The sequence below is a fragment of the Buceros rhinoceros genome, unplaced genomic scaffold, assembly GCF_000710305.1.
Source record: "Buceros rhinoceros silvestris isolate BGI_N320 unplaced genomic scaffold, ASM71030v1 scaffold17610, whole genome shotgun sequence".
Classification (NCBI taxonomy): Eukaryota; Metazoa; Chordata; class Aves; order Bucerotiformes; family Bucerotidae; genus Buceros; species Buceros rhinoceros.
Genome location: NW_010388112.1, coordinates 62,475 through 81,161, shown reverse-complemented (window position 1 = coordinate 81,161; position 18,687 = coordinate 62,475). Strand labels below are relative to the sequence as shown.

Below are 18,687 nucleotides of genomic sequence, written 5' to 3'. Positions count from 1 at the left end.
TAGCAGATTCTAGGCTTTTATTTTGTTTACATGTACTGAAGAAAAAGAGCTTGAATTTCCTCCCATGCCAAAGTGTGTGTTTTTATACACACTTTATAGTTTGATTGTGGTATAATTTAAGCCAAGAACCCCTTAACAATGTATGGATTTAGTATTTTGATGGGGGCTTTTTGTAAGTTTGGCTATGGACAAAACCAAAACGGTGGTGTGGAATATGACAACATACTGTTGTGGAGTTCTTAAAACAGTAATAAAACTGAAAAAGGCAAATTATCACTTTTTTAGGGAAAACAAATTCATTTATTGCAATTTTCTCTTACTGTAGCTTAATTGTTAACAGTAAATTGAGAACATGCACATGAAAGGTGGAGGATTAATTACATTTTGTAAATAAAATATTCTCAAAGTGAAACAGGGATAGGAGTACATGTTCTTCGAATAAAAGGAATGTATTCTAATTACGAAAAACTACATTTTTTCCTGAATTTTTGCCCACATCTTATCAAATATGTCATGCAGTAGCTCCAAGCAGTGACTGAGTAACAAGGAAATACTGAAATGATGCCTCATGTGCTCTGCTGTTTTCTAGTCTGCACATGGAGTTACGGTTTGCTTTGGTTTTACTTTTCTTGACAATAAGCAAAGCAAGATCCTTAATTCTACCTCACAGTCCTATTATCAGTAATATACTTCATAAACATTACCTTTACATTATAAAAGTGAAAGCTGAATCCTAGAAAGTACATGTAGTTTACAAATAGTGGACTTAGCTCATCAGACAGCAAGATTTTTTTAGTATTTTTGCTTATTTGTTGTGCTTTGCTTTGAGGATACAGTTGTGTTGGCCAAAGCTAAGATACATTGTTAGCCTTATCTAATAACCAAAAAAAAAAGATATTTTGACCTTTATTATTCAGGCATCAGGTTATGAGATGTACTGATTTTCTGATCAAGGACTGGTGTAGCGGTAGCTAGGTGTGGATGCCAGGTAGCAGGCTTGTGGTAGAAGACAGCTTAAACCACCAGGTAAACTGGCAGAAAGCTTTGTAGTCTGTTAATTAGTTAAAACATAATTTGAAATGCAGTAGTTTTAGTTGGTTTGATGCGCAACCCTGATCACATAATACATTGACTTTGGATAGTTTTAATATGATAACAGTCAAGTATTTTGTAATACGACTATAATGTGCTCAGCAGGCACTGCAGCAGGATGGTATTTTTGAAAGACAATGTTGACTGTGCTATCCATGGAATAATAAAGGATTTGTTGCAGAAACTCATGTTTACATTCTGTGAATCTTAAATATTTTTGAAGTTAAACCTGTGAAATAATGATCGCAACTGACTACCTTTAAAATCAAAGGGTTGGTAGAGTCCAGTTTTCATCTGTTTTCAGCTGTCAGGGGAAAAGACTGTAAAACATCGTTCTCACAGAAATTTGATAACCCATAATTTCAGTGGTAGACTGCCAAACAGTTTCTGTTTCGAAAAGAACAGACTTTACTTCACCCTTTGCAGAATGTGCCTCTTGACTAGTCAGGATAGTCTTGTTCTTCCAAAATACTGGACTTGTTTCAAGATACTTACCGATCACTTGTGTTGAAGGTTAGAGACAGCAAGTATATCTTTTTTTTCATTAAACTCTTTCTTGTACATAGAGTGACAGTAGAAACAATTTTAGATTTTAATACTGGGAAAATAACAAGAAGTTGGTTCATCTGCTTATTAACTAAGACTGACAGGTGATGATCGAGGAAAATGTAGGGGAGCACTTCAGGAGAGGTACTAGAAGAAGAATGTACCAAATTATAGTTACTGTAAAAGCCAGGAACTGACACTAAATCAAATTACAATGCTACACAACACAGCCTAGGTTGGATTTATCTTACTGTAATGTAGTTCTAGAAGAACTGGTAATGCCATCTCACTTTTATGGTATCTGTCCTTGCTTTGTGTGACTGTTAGAATGTACCTGCACTTGCAAAGTGATGGACACAGGGAAGTACATTCAAATAAGGGTATTTTTAAGACTTCGATCTTATCCCATCAGTATTTTTAATTTGATTGGTTAAGGAGACATCTCTGCTTGCATTTTAGATTAAGACTAAGGATTGTGCTTCCTTTCCCCTTTTCTGTCTCTAGTCTCTCAGTAACAGTACTATTGGATATTAAATACTACCTTTTCATTCACCTCAGAGCTGCATCCCTTCAAAGTTCCTTTAACACCTTGTTAAGAAAGGTTAGGAGTTCATGGTGAGTGATTTTTGAAGTCAATCAGTATTGGTATCAGTTTGGATGGTTGCCTCAATCATCACACAGACCTGTAGTGGGTAGCCATGTAGATCTTTAATGATAATCTTAGCTAAAATAAATGAGGGTAGGAAATGTTACGACATCTGCTGAGGTCTTACTTGCAATGTGATGGAAATGACACATTTGGTTCAACTGGGCATTTTCATGATGGATCTGCCTGTTGAAATATGCACAACTATTTCGCGTCACACGTCAGACTGATTGTTACCTCTGCCAAGATGTCTTTACAAACACTTTGTCTCCCACAATTATTGAACAAAGACAGCTTTGGGAGCTGTGTAACTCAAGATGTGAGTGGTTCCAGTAGCTGTCTGCTGTCTTTCAAATTTCCTTTGCACCCATAGGAAGAGAAGGCTGTGTTCTGCTGGAACTCTTCTCCCATGAGGTCAGGCTGAGAGACTTGGGGTTGTTCAGCCTGGAGAAGAGACAGCTCTGGGGAGACCTTAGTGCAGCCTTTCAGTACTTAAAGGGAGCTATAAGAAAGATGGGGACAGACTTTTTAGAAGGACGTGTTGTGATAGGACAAGGTGTGACAGTTTTAAACTAAAAAGGGGGAGATTTAGAGTAGGTGTAAGCAAGAAATTCTTTACAGTGAGGGTGGTGAGACCCTGGCCCAGGTTGTCCAGAGAGGTGTTAGATGCCCCGTCCTTGGAAACATTCCAGATCAGCTTGGACCTTGAGGCTCTGAGCAGCCTGCTCTAGTTTGAGATGTCCCTGCTCACTGCAGGGTGGAGGTGGTAGACTAGATGAGCTTTGAAGGTCCCTTCCAACCCAAAACTTTCTGCAATTCTACAATTCTTGCCTAAGAAGAGTAGTAGTTCTCTTGGGTTTGTCCTCTGAGAGAATGAATTTGCTAAGAAGAATTTGAATGGTATGTTGACAGAGGACCTTATAAAAGGGTGTGACAGAGGTTCACTAATTAAATCTTCTATTTAAAAATACAGATTTGAATCAATGGTATGTGTCGTCAAGTAGAAAAAGACAAGTATGAAATAGGTATAGTGGTTTAAGTTACAGGAAGACTAAAAATGCTGCAACTGGTTTTAACACTTTATTGCAAACATTATTGTATTCTGTGTTGAAGGGAAAGTTGGATAAATTGTTCTCAAATGGCCTTCAACAGGAAATTTGTCCACTGCTGTTTATTTGAGTACATTTTGAGGTGTCCAGTTGTTTTATTTCTGCTAGAGCTGAAATACTGTTCAGCTGCAGATCAACCAGATCTGTGAGCTGATGTTGCCACCAGGAGCAAGGTTGCTGTTTTTTGTGTGGACTGTGGTGTTTGTGCAGCTGCATAGCGAACCAGATAGGAAAAGTAATCTGTCTTGAAAATAATCTTTTTTCTTTCTCTAGGCTATTCTTCAGTAGAATCTAGTTGTACAACAGCACAGTGAACAGATCAGCAAACATGTGCTACAAAAGTGTGATACAAAAATGATTTTCCAGGAATGAGAATGAATGAATGAAGCAGGAGGCGGGGGCAGGCAGGACGCTGCTTTTTAATCTTAAAATATTTGTTGAACTTCAGCATTAGTTCTAAAAAAACCCATTTGCTTACTTTCAGTAGAAAAATAAAATACTACAATACAGGTTGACCTGGTTCGTCTTTTCAAGTATTTAATTTTTACAAGCACTGGTATCTTAATAGGACCTGATTGAGCAGGAGAATTTTGGCGCAAAATCAAGCCAGCTCCCTTATAAATTTTGTGCATTAATAGATGGTTTATGGACTACATACGGTCTATATATGAAGGACTGAAAATGAATTCCTGGCAAGCAGAACCAGTACTTACAGAGCTTCCAACTGTTCTGAAGTTTTTACGTTCCTTTGAGCTCTGAGAGAAGGATCCTGTACTCAGCAGTTTCTTACAAATAATTGCCCTTTTGAAGAGGGCGATGCAGTTTTTTGTGTTCAAAATAAAATAAATGCCCCTTTCTGGATAAGTGAGCTGGTAGGTTGCTACTGTATGAGTTTAGGATCATTTTCTAGTATGCTCGGGATTTGGCATTTCAAATACTTCACGTTTCAGGTATTTAAAAGTTTTTTATGGTGTGTTCAGTTATGCATAAATGCTTTCTGTACTATTTAAGTCTTATCTGGCATTAACTTAGCAAATATGGCTTGGATCAATTAGATAATGGTTGGTTCTTACAAGGTGCCCCTCCTACTGGGCTGTAGATTCTCAAATGAATGAGTTTTTCTTAAATCCACAAACCTGTTTCACTGAAATGGAAGAGGGAAGAAAATACAGGAGATGGGTGAGAACTGAAGTTAGAAACTGTTAAATGTAACTTTTCAGATCTATAGCACATTTTCCTATTTGTATATCCAGAAGCTAATGTCAGCTTAAGACTTGTAAAACAAAAAGAGATTATTTTTTAATTAAATACTTTTATGGCTTTCTTAAAGTGTTTTTCAATAGCAGCAATATATTAATTTCACATTAATATTTTTAAAAAATAATTTTAAAGGTATGCTAGGTTAATAGGACTTTATGTTCTGGCATTTGTTTAAAACTTGAAATTTAGGAAATTAAGAATAGGTTCGTTTGGATTTTCAGATTCCAGACTTTTTTTGAACTGTATGTTAGTATGAAGTATGCACAGTTGCTGGAGTGGAAGTGGTGGTGGGCTACAGGCATCTCTCTTGCACTTATATTGCAGGTATTTACTCCAACGTAAGAAATAACATAAATTTACAGGAATTGTAAGACAAACTGTCTTTATGTAGTCAGTAGCTTTACTTCAATAAATATTTCTCTTTTAAAAACATTGGTATTTTTCATAGAGCTGAACAGTTCTGGATAGAAATGAGTTACAGAAGTGTTTAACTTTTCAGTGCTGAACAGAGGATATCTTAGTTTGGTAAGACTGTTGCTTTGTCTTTATTTTTTCTCAGTTCTCTCTTAGCTGAAGCATCTGTTTGGTATTTTTGTTTGGTGTGAAACTTCTGGTTACCCATGGAGTCTTGCTAAGGCACTTTACACGTGTGGTTCAAGCTGAGTAACTACTTAGAGGAATTGGAAGAGATTTTTCAAAGATCTTTTCTGCAGATAGGGAAAAGGGGGCAGAACATTCTTCAGAAAAAGCAAGGAAAGAAGGTTGAACAAAAAGGGAGAGAAACTAAAATAATTTCGGAAGGAGCATGGGAAGGGGAGCAATCCAGTGCATTCATGTTACTGATATTTCAGGTTCTTAAAATTATTTGGAGCAGACAGGGAAAAGGGTGGGGGGAAGAAAGCTGGGCATTTAAAATATTCTAGTCAGCGTTGTACATTACATTAACAAAAAATGCTATAGTGTGTGGGTTGCAAACACTAAAATGACAGATGTGACTTTCAGTTGAGCTTGGATTTTGTATGACCACGTTATTTGAATCAGTTTGTTGTTTTAAGTAAAGCCTAACTATGGAACTAGCTTTCTAGTTTCAGTGAAGCAGATGCTGATAAATAAACAAAAATGTCCCTCCAAGTCACGTTCATATTCCAGGCTTTAAACAAAGTCTTCTCAAAAATAAAGTGCTATAAAAGAGTAACAGTTGAAGTAGCAGGCACTGCAGAGGTTTCAGGAATCCAAGGCAAACTGCATGAAAAAAGCTGTAATAAAAAAAAAATCCTTTCATCAGAGGTGCATTTAGTTTTATAGGTGAAACACCTTAGGCAGACAATGGTTTAGCATAGAGATGTTCTTGACTTAGGGTGGGGTTGTCCCACTGCCTGAACGTGTTCCGAAAGACTTGTTTTTGTTCGCAGTTCAGTGAAACACAGTAGGTGCTGTTATTTCCAGCTCAGCCAGGAGATGTTTTCCCTTGTGCGCGTTCCTGTTGGGTGTCTGACAGTCTGGAGGGAAGGAGGGGAGGCAGAAGGGAATCAAATAAAGCAAAGGCGGAGGACAAAAATGGGCAGAATCCTTTTCAACTTCAGTGTAGCCTTGTCCTCAGGCTGCCCTTCCATAATCTTTTGAATGAATTTGAGAGTCTTAATGTTCTGATACTGAGATCATCTATATACTGTTGTGTGTCACTGAAACTGATAGAATTTGAACTTCAGCTTTTCAGTGTTTTACAAATACTGCTTGTCCGGTTATAAAGATTCATAATTTATAATTGCCTAGAGAATAATGAAGTTTATTTAAAAAGAAACAAATAAATAATCAACATTTAATGGTTCTCTTTGAAAATGTTTGTTATAGGTGTGTTGTTTTTTTAAGCATCTTTGTTCTTTAATAAGAATTACAATAGAAGATACAGAAGATTATATAATAGATTAAAACTACTGTGCTATGGTTATTACTGTTTTAATTGAAAGTAGTCATCTCATTTATTTTATAATTGATCTGGTAATGCTCAGCTCTTGTATTTCAGTAATGAATCATGATCATAGTTTACTAACGATTTTAACCATTAGAACATGGGGAAAAGGTACCAATCAAAGCTAAACACTGCAATTAGGGATGCATGACTAAAGTTTCAAAGTAATGTATTAGTAGTATTGTATGAGACAGTCACATGAAAAAGATCATGAGGTTGTGAAAAGGATTATGATCATGCCTTAGTCATGAATTTCCTGGTAAGGATATTTAGTCCGGATTGTGCTTATTTAAATGAGAATAATTTGACTTTGCTTGTTCTGGTTATATTACTATTATGAGGGAGAAAAGGTATTTTACAAAAATAGTATCCTTTGAGTAACTGAATTTTACTTAAACTTGAGCTGCTGCTTTCAGTACTGAGAAACTGAAGTTGAGAAGATGCTGAACAATTTGTAGAGCATTACAGTATACTGCAGGTACTTACCTGCTGCTGCCATCCTCTGTGCAAAGCATATCTATGTTCATGTTTCTCCCAGGGCTTTCATCTGTCTTGCATGTACCTTAACTGTTTATTCCAGATCCTGAGCCTGCTCTTCACATTAGGTAACGTTCAACTTTGTAAATCCTCAGTTGATGAAAATCAGCGTATTCCTCTAGAAATGCGGAGCTCTGTTGATCTGTCACCAGCTGTACTCCGTACTCCAGTACCTTTACTTACTGCCAGAATGTTTCTGCTTCTTGGGGTGATGTAAGCCATGGAGCCCAGGTTCTCAGTCAGTGTGAGAAAGAATGTATGGTCCTTGTTTAAAAGTTACAGAATGAGTTTCCAGGCAATGACACAGGCTGAGGGCTGACTCAGTCCAATGACTCTTGGATAAAGATTTGCAATCTGTTTCCACTCCACCAAGTAACAACTCTGTACTTACTTATTTCCTCAAAGGAGAATGGAAAAGGCTTCTTGAAGGTGCTTCGAGATGCTTTTAATGTTTCTGTACTAATCCCATTTAAAAGAACATTAGGGATCCCCTAAACATGAGTCCGTGAGTGAAAAAAACTGAAGATAATACCTCAGTAAACACTGGGGATAAACTCATCACACTAAGTTACTCAGAAAGGTTTGTCATGGCCCTCGAATTGATAACTGGAATGTGATTGAGCTGGAGACAAACTGTAGTCAGTTCACACTGATGATTGAACAGTTGTTTATGAAAATAAAACAGTAGTGTACAATGATTATACATCAACCTACGCAGTGTCCCTGGAATCAACTTTGATGCAGAAGTCTCCATTTGACAGATACTCTTCTGATCGTACATTTGTAACTAGGACAATATTGCAAAAGAGGGTTCTGCTTTTTATTAATCTTTCAAGTGTTTGAAGCTCCAGTGAAAAGAATATTCATTTGTTGTATTTGTATAGGTTAACAGGAAAAAATTGTCTCCAGTCTTCTGTGTCAACTCACTTACTTCCTATATAAGATTATTAAAAGGTAACTTTGTCCTTTCTATCTCTTGATGCCTTTTCTCTGACAACATGTTGCAAGTATAGGAGCTCCCAAGAGCTCTTTTTGTTCTGTGCGTGTACCATGATGTGGTTACAAGTGCTTAAGTGCAAAACATCAAGCTGATACTTTAGGAACTTGATACGGACTTGAAATGTTTGTGGTTTGCTGCAAAGCACTTTCCTGACAAATTTCACACAGCACGTTTTAGTTTGCAGCTGGGGTGGGCTCAAGGAGGAAGGCCAAATTTACCATTTCTTGTCTGAAAGTCAGTAGCATTTTAGGATGTGTTGACCAGGTCACTTGCATCTTGTGAATGTAGGGTCAGTCTCAGCTCTAGTCAAGGTGCACATCAGGAACCGAAACTCCTTTTGGTGTAAAAGGAAATGAAAGCACACTTGACCTCTTTTCCTGTTGCTTTACATCCTTGCAGTGTATTTGTAGTGTCTGAGTGTGCAGCAAGCAGGGTGGATGGAGCTCTGTCCTTACCCTGTCTCAGCTCTCATTTCCTTCTCAGTCACATTCTAAATTTAACTAGTTGTGTTTAAAAAGCCCTGCTTTGTACTTGTTTCCTTTGTCTCTTTTAGTCATCTCTGTTAAACTGTTCAAAATAGTTACTCAACTGTTCAGATAGATTGGGGAGCTCCAGCTTCTTTCCTTTTGTTGTCTGCTCCTTTGCTTTCAGGATGGCTCAATTCTCTATACCTACTACATGTACCTATCAGAACTGGAGTAAATGTTGCACACTTCATTCAGCTCGGTACCAAGCAGAACAAATTAAGTGTTTCTAGAAAACACTGACAGTGTTTAAATGATTATTTCAATATAAATAAATAAAGCCGTGTGTATTTTTGAGGTTATTCTCTACCCAAAATAGGTCTCTAGAAAATAGAAATCAGAAAGTACAGTTCCTGTCTTGTCTTCAGCCTTCTGGTTTGACAGTATTCTTACATAAACTTGGATTTTTTTCTTTTCCGTTAAAGGTTATTTTGTAATAACTATTCTGGTTTTATATATATTTTTGCTAGCAGGTGTAAACAAAAAACTGACATATTTTGTGAAATAGTGAATTGTTTTCAACTCTGAGCACAAGACAGGCTTGTGCAGTAAGCTTCTTATGTTTAATACTGAATTGTAAACCATATTGTCTAGATGATATAATTTCTAAAAATTGTTACTACTTTGAGATAGACTGTCAGCATTACCAGTATTGTTTGAGTTGCGTAAACAGACATTTTCCATATAACCTTATTCTTACATTAACGTCCATATAGAGCTTTGAAAGCAATAAACTCATGTATATAAAAAGTACTAAAAATATGAACTTTTAAGCAATGCATTGAAGTCTGTTAATGACAGGTTACTTTTAAATCACTGGTTACTAATCAAAATAAGAAATTTTGCAGTGTGTGTGTTTGGTGGAAACACTTTAGCAGCCCATAAGAGAACAAGTGATGTCAGGGTTTTTAACTGTATTATCTGCGTGTCGACCTCATAAATAAGAAAATGCAGTGTGGTTGGTTTTAAATAGTTCTTATTTCCTTGTAACTTGTGTTTTAACAAGATTTTCAATATTATAGGTTATCATAAGCATAGATGCCTCTGAAAATATACACAAAAAATGCTCTGTTAGGACTGACTGTAAATACTGATCTTTTTCTCGTAGCCACCTCCTGTAAGTATGATGTTGAAGACTGCATCTCTAAAATACACGAGTGTATTGTACTGTTTGATAAGAAAAGTATGCAAGTACAATTTCTGCAGTAGAGGTATTGCAACTCTTACCCTGTTAACGCCAACATCTAACAAGATTTGTGAGTCGTTCAGTTGGTGCAAATAAGCACCAAACCGATACTCATGTAATACAGATGTTGAGATTGCTTTTACACCAAAGTGCTTCCCCTTGTGTTTCTTGTAGGAAACAGAGATGAAGGTACACATGCACACAAAATTTTGCATCATTTGTTTGCTGACATTTATCTTTCATCAGTGCAATCATTGCCGTAAAGACGGACATGACCATGGTCCTAAAGAGGAACGTGAACACTACCATAATGACTATCAGATCAAAAATGAATCCTACTTCCAGAGTGGTGGAACAGAATCTATGCCAAGTAAATTCTCGACATTGGAAGAATCTATGCCAAGTAAATTCTCAACATTGGAAGCTGAAAATGAACAAAAATACTACATTGAAAAGATTTTTGATCGTTACGGTGAAAATGGAAGACTATCTTTTTTTGGTCTGGAAAAACTTTTAATAAGCCTTGGTTTAGGAGAGGTAAAAGTATTGATGATAAATCATGATGATATTGGTCATGATCATGTTTCTCACTTATATGCTTTAGAAGTACAGGAAGGAAAGCATTCTCACTCTCGTAACCATCCTCATAGCCACTCAGATTCAGAAAACCAAACAATGATTGGTATGGCTGCAAAGAGGAATCACAAATGCGACCCTGAGAGAGACACGGCATTGCCATCAGTAAAAGATGATGGCAAACACACTCATGACCAGAGTCGCCATCACCATCATCGCCACCCCCGTCCGCATCATCATGACCATAATGGTACACATCATTCTCATAATGATTCAGTTAGTCATAGTGAACATGGAGAACAGAACCATGAACCTTCCACAGAGACTAACACGACTCAGGATCAGCCAGAAAGAAAATGTAAGCAGAAGAAGAAGCAAAAGAAGACAGGAGATGCTACACAGGATTGTGCCCCAGATGATGATCCAGCTCATGAGCACAATTTTGTTCATAAACATCATCATGTACATGATGTATCTCATTTGCATGTACACCATCATGAACACAGTAGTGATCGATCTACTAGTCATGGACATCAAGATTCCGGTTTAGGTAATGAGGATGGACACCACCATACCAGCAAGCGAGAGGCATCTCATAATCAGATTAATGTAAGAAAACATTCTCTTATTTCATCGCGTAGTCATAAGGACCATAATGAAGATGAACGTGATCGTGAAGAGGTGAGTATGAAATGGAGAGCTGGTAAGTTGACTTTCACTGTTGTTACATAATTGAAGGTGCGCACCCACAAGTAACACAGTACGTTTGTGACCATTGCATGATACAGTTAGCAGAATGAAAGCACTAGACACTGCTGCCACTGTCTTGAGTTTACTTCATGGGTTTTCCTTTCTGTCTGCCTGTTGCCCATCTTTCCTCAGGGATCTATATTCTTCTTACATATCTGGATAAAGGAGATCCTTAAAGCTTTCTGAGATGCCCTGCTTGCAGGTGGGGTTTTTTCCCTTCTCAATATTTATGAATACTTTCTTCCCATACGACGTTTCTGGACTTCTTTCTGAATCTAAGATCATTAACATTCTCTGAAACTGCACATAGACTCTTTCCTAAAAAAAATACCTGCATCTTTTCAACTGTGTTTCTTAGTCTCCTAAGAAACTGTGAAGCGATGTCGATGTTAGTTTCTGTAGCACTGCTCACAGTGTAAGCTCCTCCATTTCTCCCTTCAGCATCCCTTATTTCTGCCAGGACCATTAATATATATTCCCTTCCCCCTTTCAGTTAACTACAGAACAAGGACATTTAGATACCATGGTTCTAAACTGGAAGTCAGGATAGGAAAAGATGGAGTGAGTGCTGAGTCTGAGGTTTTAAACTGAATTAAAAATGAAACTCCAAAGAGAAGGTTGGTAGGTAAAGACAAGTGTTAGAAAACCTATTTTGGATTTATGTTCTTCCACTCTTTTCCTGTTGTTCTTTCTTTATTGCTTGTAATGGTAAAGAATGTGGAATGGTAAAGAATGTGGAAACTCAATTTTCATTGACATTTATCAAAAATTATACAGGTGTTTGGAGACTGAGTTTGTAGTGCAGATATTTTTACTGTTTCTTTCCTCTCATAAACCACTTAGATTACCTTAGACATGTTTTAGCGCTGGTGGAATCTTGTGGGCCAGAGTTTCTACTTTCTGTTTGTGTCCTCAAATCAAATGCTTAATTTTCCGTAACTGTAGTTTTTGATGAAATTGTTCCTTTCGTATTTAATTTGTTTGTACAATTTGCTTGCAGTGCTTGAATGTTACCCAGCTGCTACAGTACTATGGTCTGGAAAACAGCTCTCCAATATCTCCTGAATTGTTCATATACATGTGTCCTGCTTTGCTATACCAAATCGAGAGAAGGCTTTGCATTGTACATTATGATGAGCTTGAAGATTTTATGAAAAATAAAAATGCATCAATTGAGAATAAAGACAAAACAGGTGCATCAGGTAGGTGTGTAACATCTAAAGCCTTCAAAAATATTTTGCATTGTAAATGTTAACTTCAAAGCTTGAAATGTATTACAGCTTGCCTGTGGAGTTGAAATTTAACATACTTATTCAAAGAAATTTGAGACAGCAAGACAGGAGACACAGCATCCTCTTTAGTGGTATAATAGCTTCTAAGTACCTGTGGCTGTGGGAGGCGTGCCCTTCTTTCTTGTACCTCTTTACCCCTTTTCATTATCTTAACTTTTTATTTTGCATTTGCTTATTTTTTCTTTTTTGGTCTTCTATCATTGAGGTCTGATGTCCTATCGTTGGGCCTATGGCCCAGGCATTTTGGTCTGGATTCTTCCCTCATATCTGCAGATGTTGGACTATTTTGTAGTAGGAATATAGGCAAGGTACAGAATCTTTCAGAGACAGAGGAACCTCTAGGGATGAGCAAGTCCACCCATGGTTTGTAATTACTTCCATCATGTAACGTATTTTGGTTTTCTCTTAATGCGAGTGAGGTGGTCTGTTTGTTTAGCTCAGAGTAGGAAAGTTGTAGTGTTACTTTGGCACAAATTTTCATGATAAATTTTAAGAGCACCTTCATCATAGTTCATTCAGTGGAAAATACAATTTCAGGTGTTACCGTTTTTCTGTTGTAACAGTGATGCAAATCTGTAGTATTGACATTCAGACTTTTTTGTGAACTTAAGTATAAAGACTTAAGCAAGGGACAAGCATTTAAATTGCTATTTCTGACAACACTTCCCTTTTCTGACTTACAGTGTCAGTTATTCTATACTGCTCCTCTCTTAAGCGTGTGAGAAGTATTCATCAAAATCCTCTGTTGGCAGTTTCATGCTTTTATGTGTGCCTTGAGTAAAAATCTGTAGACTATTATTTTTTTCTTCTTACCATAGTTCTAAGCTAAAAATATTTTTGCTGTTGTTAAAGCAGTTTCTCTAAGGGTGGCGAATTAAAAATCTGAAAAACCTTGGGTACGGTGTCCATGTTTTGAAAATAAAAATATTGGTAATTGTGAGTATTGATGAGTACATTGGTGCTTATTAGCATTGTTAGAAATAAAGCTCAAAGTAACAACAATCTCATCGGTGTTAGTAAGCCGTTGGAAAGAATGCATTGCTGGTAATCTTTCTTAGCAGTGCTGGGGTCATTAAAATCATTAACTTGTTTACATAAATCTCCTGTAGTGACACAGCTACTCGCTTGCTCTCTGTTGAAAGCTTGCTGCAAAGTGAATATACTGTGTGTTGGATATGGCAGCAAATTGATTTGTGGGTAGTCTCACTGTAGGAAGAGTTGACCTCCACTTTATTACCAAGATGTTTTCTAGAGTAGCTCTTCGCATTTTCTGGCAATTAAAATGTTGAAACCATATACAAAACTGTCATGTTGCACATGCTTTGAACCAGTTTAATTAGAAAATTTCTACAGATGAGTGCTTCTTTTTAAAAGAATGCATTTTCTGTCTCCATAACGAATAAGGGAGTTGATGAATAACTCAGCTTGAAGATCTTTAACATTTTAAGAGACTTAATTTGCAAAATTAGTAAAGCTTACTGTGAGCATTTAACATGTTTTATGTCAACTGGTATCTCGAGTGTAAATAAGACATTTGCTAGTTAATTGTAAAAAATTGGTTTTTAACTTACTGATTTGGCTCCAGAAATAAACAGTGACCTCCAAAACAGGTCAGCTTACTCTTCATAACAATTTTCTGTATACTATTGTATTAACTACAGTGAGATTTCCATTGGTGTAATAATCATTTCCGCTCTTAAGTAAGGATGTGAATCACAAACCAACAAATCTTAACTGGTGTATGGGGACTGTGGGAGGTGTAGGAGAAATGTCAGTCATAACCTGTAAGCTGGATTCTACTAAACTGACAATATGTGCTTACCCAAGCTAATGGAAACATTTTTAGACAGAAACATTGGCCAAAGCTAGGAGGAAGCAGGCATTTTGGAACACTAACTTCCTGTGGTTTTTCTTAGCTTTAATTAAAGCTTCCAAAAAACCTTGATAGACCAGTGCTGCTTCTATTCATTGAGACTAACCCATAAGGTTTCCTTTTGTTCTGATAGTGCAGTTTTCTAAAGTAATCAAAGTAATCAAACGATGGGCAAAAACTTGTGAAGCCATGCTGGGTTTTCATCCTGTAATTTACAAGTAGTTCTGTAACATCTTGTAATAGAGGATTTTCAAGGGCTTATCCGTACAACTGAGCTTTTGCAGTGTGCCTGTTGGAACAGGTGGCATAGTTATCACTGAGGGTTCGTAAACAATTTAAAAGGAAAGGTATCCCCTGCTACTCAGTCAAGCTAGTAGAAGTGATACAAGTAAACAGGGAGCACTCTTTTTTAAAGACAGAGATAAGTAAGAACTGATGATTAAAAGTATTTCAGATCAGATATATCTTGTAAATCTGCCTTACTGAAGAAATTTTGCAGTCACTCCCCTCTTGTTTTCGACAGAAATATTTTATAAGCCAGTGCATAAAACATCGCTTCATTGACCACGCTTTTCACAGTATTCCTAGGAGTGTTACACACCAAGATCTTTTATAACTAGAAGAGCTTTTGTGGAGTTCATAATATTGCATATTATTTCCACTTCTATAATATTTTCATGTTTTGAACACTATAGTTCAATGAAATCCTTTTTTGTGTCAGAATTTTGCCTTAACTCTTCCTTAGCAGTCCTTTCTGTACAAGGAGTTTGTAACTGTGGAGTCACGCACAGCTTTTGTATAGAATACACTTTTTATCTTTGACTTGGCAGCAACCTTTTGCTGAGAATTTTGGTTCCATACTGTTGTTTAAGAGTTCAAACAGAGACAGAAGCTGACAACCAAGATCTGAGAGATGCACAGATTCTGTATTCAAATTCTCCTGTGCCTCCTCTTAGTCACGGTGCCGTGTTTAGGTACTGTATCAGTACATAAGCCCTTCAGAGATGCGTTTGCCAAACCTATGCTCTGATATATAAAACCTAACCCAGTTTGCGTAATCTCCTTCCCATTTTTCTCCATGTAAGGCTGTTGGTCATCTAAGCTGGCACTTAACATCATAACGTCTGTGTCCAGATTGGAGATCCGGTGTCCTGCAGGGCTGTGTAATTTTTATTGGGGCTCTTGAGCAGGCATACATGGATCAGTGTTGAATTACAAGTCTGTGTATGCTGTTTCTTTCAGCAGCGCCTGTTAATCCAGAATACACAGCAACACAACAAGTGCTCTGGGGATGAATCAAGGTAGTACTTTGCTCGGGTGCTGCTTCCACTGTAGACCTACTTTTGTATTCCCATTCTCCAAATGAAAGGGAAGTCAGATCATGCACCAAAGTATGTAAATGCTAATGAATTTAAATCAAGAGTTGTTAACTTGCATTAAAGTTGGTAAACTGTGTAGATGTTTTTAGTTAAGAATGAAGCTAGGAAAAAACCTGGAGAAACCTGAAGCATTTAGGCTAAAACTTAAATTACTAAAAAAGTTCAGATTGAGGAAATCATGTTCATGAAAGACCTCAGCCCAAACACTTCGTATTTGTACAATAGGGACTCCAACTACTCCTGTCTTTGGGACTGTGAACCTTTTGAACTGTATTGTTGGAATTAAGTAGCTTCTGCTTACTGTTCTTTGAAGTTTCTGAGATAGGAAGAAACAAAAGAAGTGATAGAGAAGCAGAGAGAGAAGAAAAACATCCAAGTTTTTAGTTCTTAGCCTTACTGATGAAAAAGTAGAAAAAAAAAAAATAGTTGGAGTGAGATGCTGACTGCAAGAGCCATGTTTCTTTGCTTACAGAATCTTTCTTGTGTAATTCCTCCTTTTCCATTTTGTGCAGAAACGTGCAATCTTCCCTACCTCGACTGAGTTTCCGTATTGAGTGTACCGTATGGCACTATCCCTTTTTCTTCTAATGGTGTGATAAAGGTTCTCAGAAAAAACAAATACTGCTTTTTGTTGGTAGCAAGTTGCTTTCTGCTCTTCACAGTATTATAGCATTGGATTTTAAAGTTTCTCTCTCTCAAAGCTTGAGTCTTTCTTACTTTTCATATACGAAAATGTATGTTTCAAAGCCCCAGGTGAAATGTGAAATGAATGGTGCCTAGTTGAGCATGTTACTCCTAACAAAGGAAGAGAAATATTTATTTTAGTTAAATTTTTGCATCAGATTGTTTAAAAGCAAATGTTACATATGAATTAGTGCTTGTAGATCCCTAGCAAGTTAAGTAATGGGGATGGTTTTGTTCCAACATGAAGTCTTTTGATTTTTTTATTTCATTAAGGGATACAGAGCTAAGCCTGGAACTTACGACCAGGAAAAATTGCTGGGCTCTTTTGAAGAGCTGATTGTCTTCTGGTGTCTTGCAATATATTGTACTGTGCTGTGAATAAGCCTGTGTCTCTTTTGCTGTGGGCTTCAGCACTGCCTTTGTATTTTTCAGCACCTTTTGAATAAACAGTCACACCATTAAAGTTATAATCAGTCTTAAGTGTTTTACAAGTCTTGTTCTGATAAACTTTCTGTGTTCATTTCTTCCCACAGCCTGGTTTTGTGGTATCATCTCTATCACCGTCATTAGCCTGCTTTCCTTGCTAGGTGTGATCTTGATTCCCATCATTAACCAATGGTGCTTCAAATTTCTTCTAACTTTCTTGGTAGCTCTGGCTGTAGGAACAATGAGTGGAGATGCACTACTCCATCTATTGCCACATGTAAGTATTGATTCCTTTCCTTGTATTCGTAATTGTAACTGAATATAGAATTTTTCAAATAATTGTTTGATGAGTATCAACAAATAAATGTTCCCTGATGCAGATGTAGATTGACTTGACTGTGAGGGACATCCTGAAGCAGTGTTTGAGTCTTTTCTGTTAACAAAAAGAAAGGAAATGCATGTTTCTTGCAAAAAAAAACGAAAAAGGGGAGAAAAAAGAAAAGAAAAAAAGTAGGTGTGTGTTCATAGTTTAACTTCTGTGACAGCATTTTAAAGCACCTAAAAAGACCAACAAGAGTATTTTAAATTTAGCAGTATTCCTGTCTCTTGTCTACTGATACTTGTGTATCAGTGTCACCTGAAAGTATTTCAGGGGGATTAACCTTCCTGGTTACAAGATTTTGGGGAGAAAGTGAACCCTAAGAAGTTGTCCAAGTTCCTGGGAAGGTATACAGGTTTTAATTTGTGATGGGGCACTGTAATTCTCAGGGGAAATGTTTTCTAAAAATTTGTTACTTTAATTCTTCTAGCAAAAAGATTAATGTTTACATGTTTTCTTTGTGTAAATTTTAATACAAATTTTTGGACCTTTTTTTCCCCGAAAGTTTGTATTTCATATCATAATTAAGGTTGTAATTAACTCTAATAGATTAAAAAAAATCATAAGGTTTGGATTCTAATGGGAGTGTAGGAATAGTAATTACTCGTGACATTTCTAAGTGTTAGTCTCATTATCTTTAGCATTGTGACAGTCTCATTATCTTCATTGTTATGACAGAAAAAAGCTGAAGACAGATTATCTCCCACCCCCACCTCGCCACCCCTCCCAAAAAAATTTCCCAGAGGAATAATTTTTTCTTGAGTAGGGTAATGAATAGTCTAATGAAGAATTTCTACCAAAAAATGTGTATTAAAAAAACAACCAAACAAACCCAAAATAACCAAACCAACAACACAATTTTTGAATTCTTTTTATGCTGCTGTTACGTGTTGTGTCATCTGAGCTTGGAGCCATTTTACTCTCGATTACACCAGCCCATACTGTGTTGTTATTTTCTCTCCTAATAGTCACATGGAGGCCACAACCACAGTCACCACCATGGCCAAGGTCATGTTCATGAACACAAACGTTCTCATCGACACGCCCACGGACATGGAGTACGGACCGAAGCCTTTCTAGAAGAAAACGACCCGGTGCTGAAAGGCCTTGTGGCACTTGGAGGCATTTATGTTTTGTTCATCATTGAACATTGTATAAGAATGTACAAGCATTACAATAAACAAAAGGTACGTGCTACACTCGAGTGGCATTTTAAAATCTATTAGCTGCAGTTACCTTCTGAGAGTCGAGGAGTTGCCTGTGTGAAGATTCACACATTATTCTGTTAGTTATTCTGTGAACATGCTACTCATCTGCATTCTTTTTGAGTTTATGTGAGGAAACCCTTTTCTAATAAAGGTTGCTTTTCTTGACAGGGTGATTTGGGAAGACAGTAGAAGTGTGGTGGGGGAGGTTGCAGCTTTTTGGCCAGATGTATTTGGAGGTAGATCGAAGTAAT

The 18,687-nt window shown here is 37.0% G+C and overlaps 1 protein-coding gene across 1 annotated transcript in view; it reads left to right on the top strand.

Moving 5' to 3' along the window:
• The first annotated feature begins 10,052 nt into the window (after nt 1-10,052).
• The window catches only part of SLC39A10 (solute carrier family 39 (zinc transporter), member 10), a 15,072-nt gene continuing 6,437 nt past the window's right edge, over nt 10,053-18,687 (top strand). The window contains exons 1-5 of the mRNA XM_010144962.1: nt 10,053-10,164; nt 10,228-11,126; nt 12,196-12,397; nt 16,957-17,126; nt 18,197-18,415. Coding sequence (XP_010143264.1) covers nt 10,053-10,164; nt 10,228-11,126; nt 12,196-12,397; nt 16,957-17,126; nt 18,197-18,415 — 1,602 coding nt within the window. The remainder of the gene's footprint in view (nt 10,165-10,227; nt 11,127-12,195; nt 12,398-16,956; nt 17,127-18,196; nt 18,416-18,687) is intronic.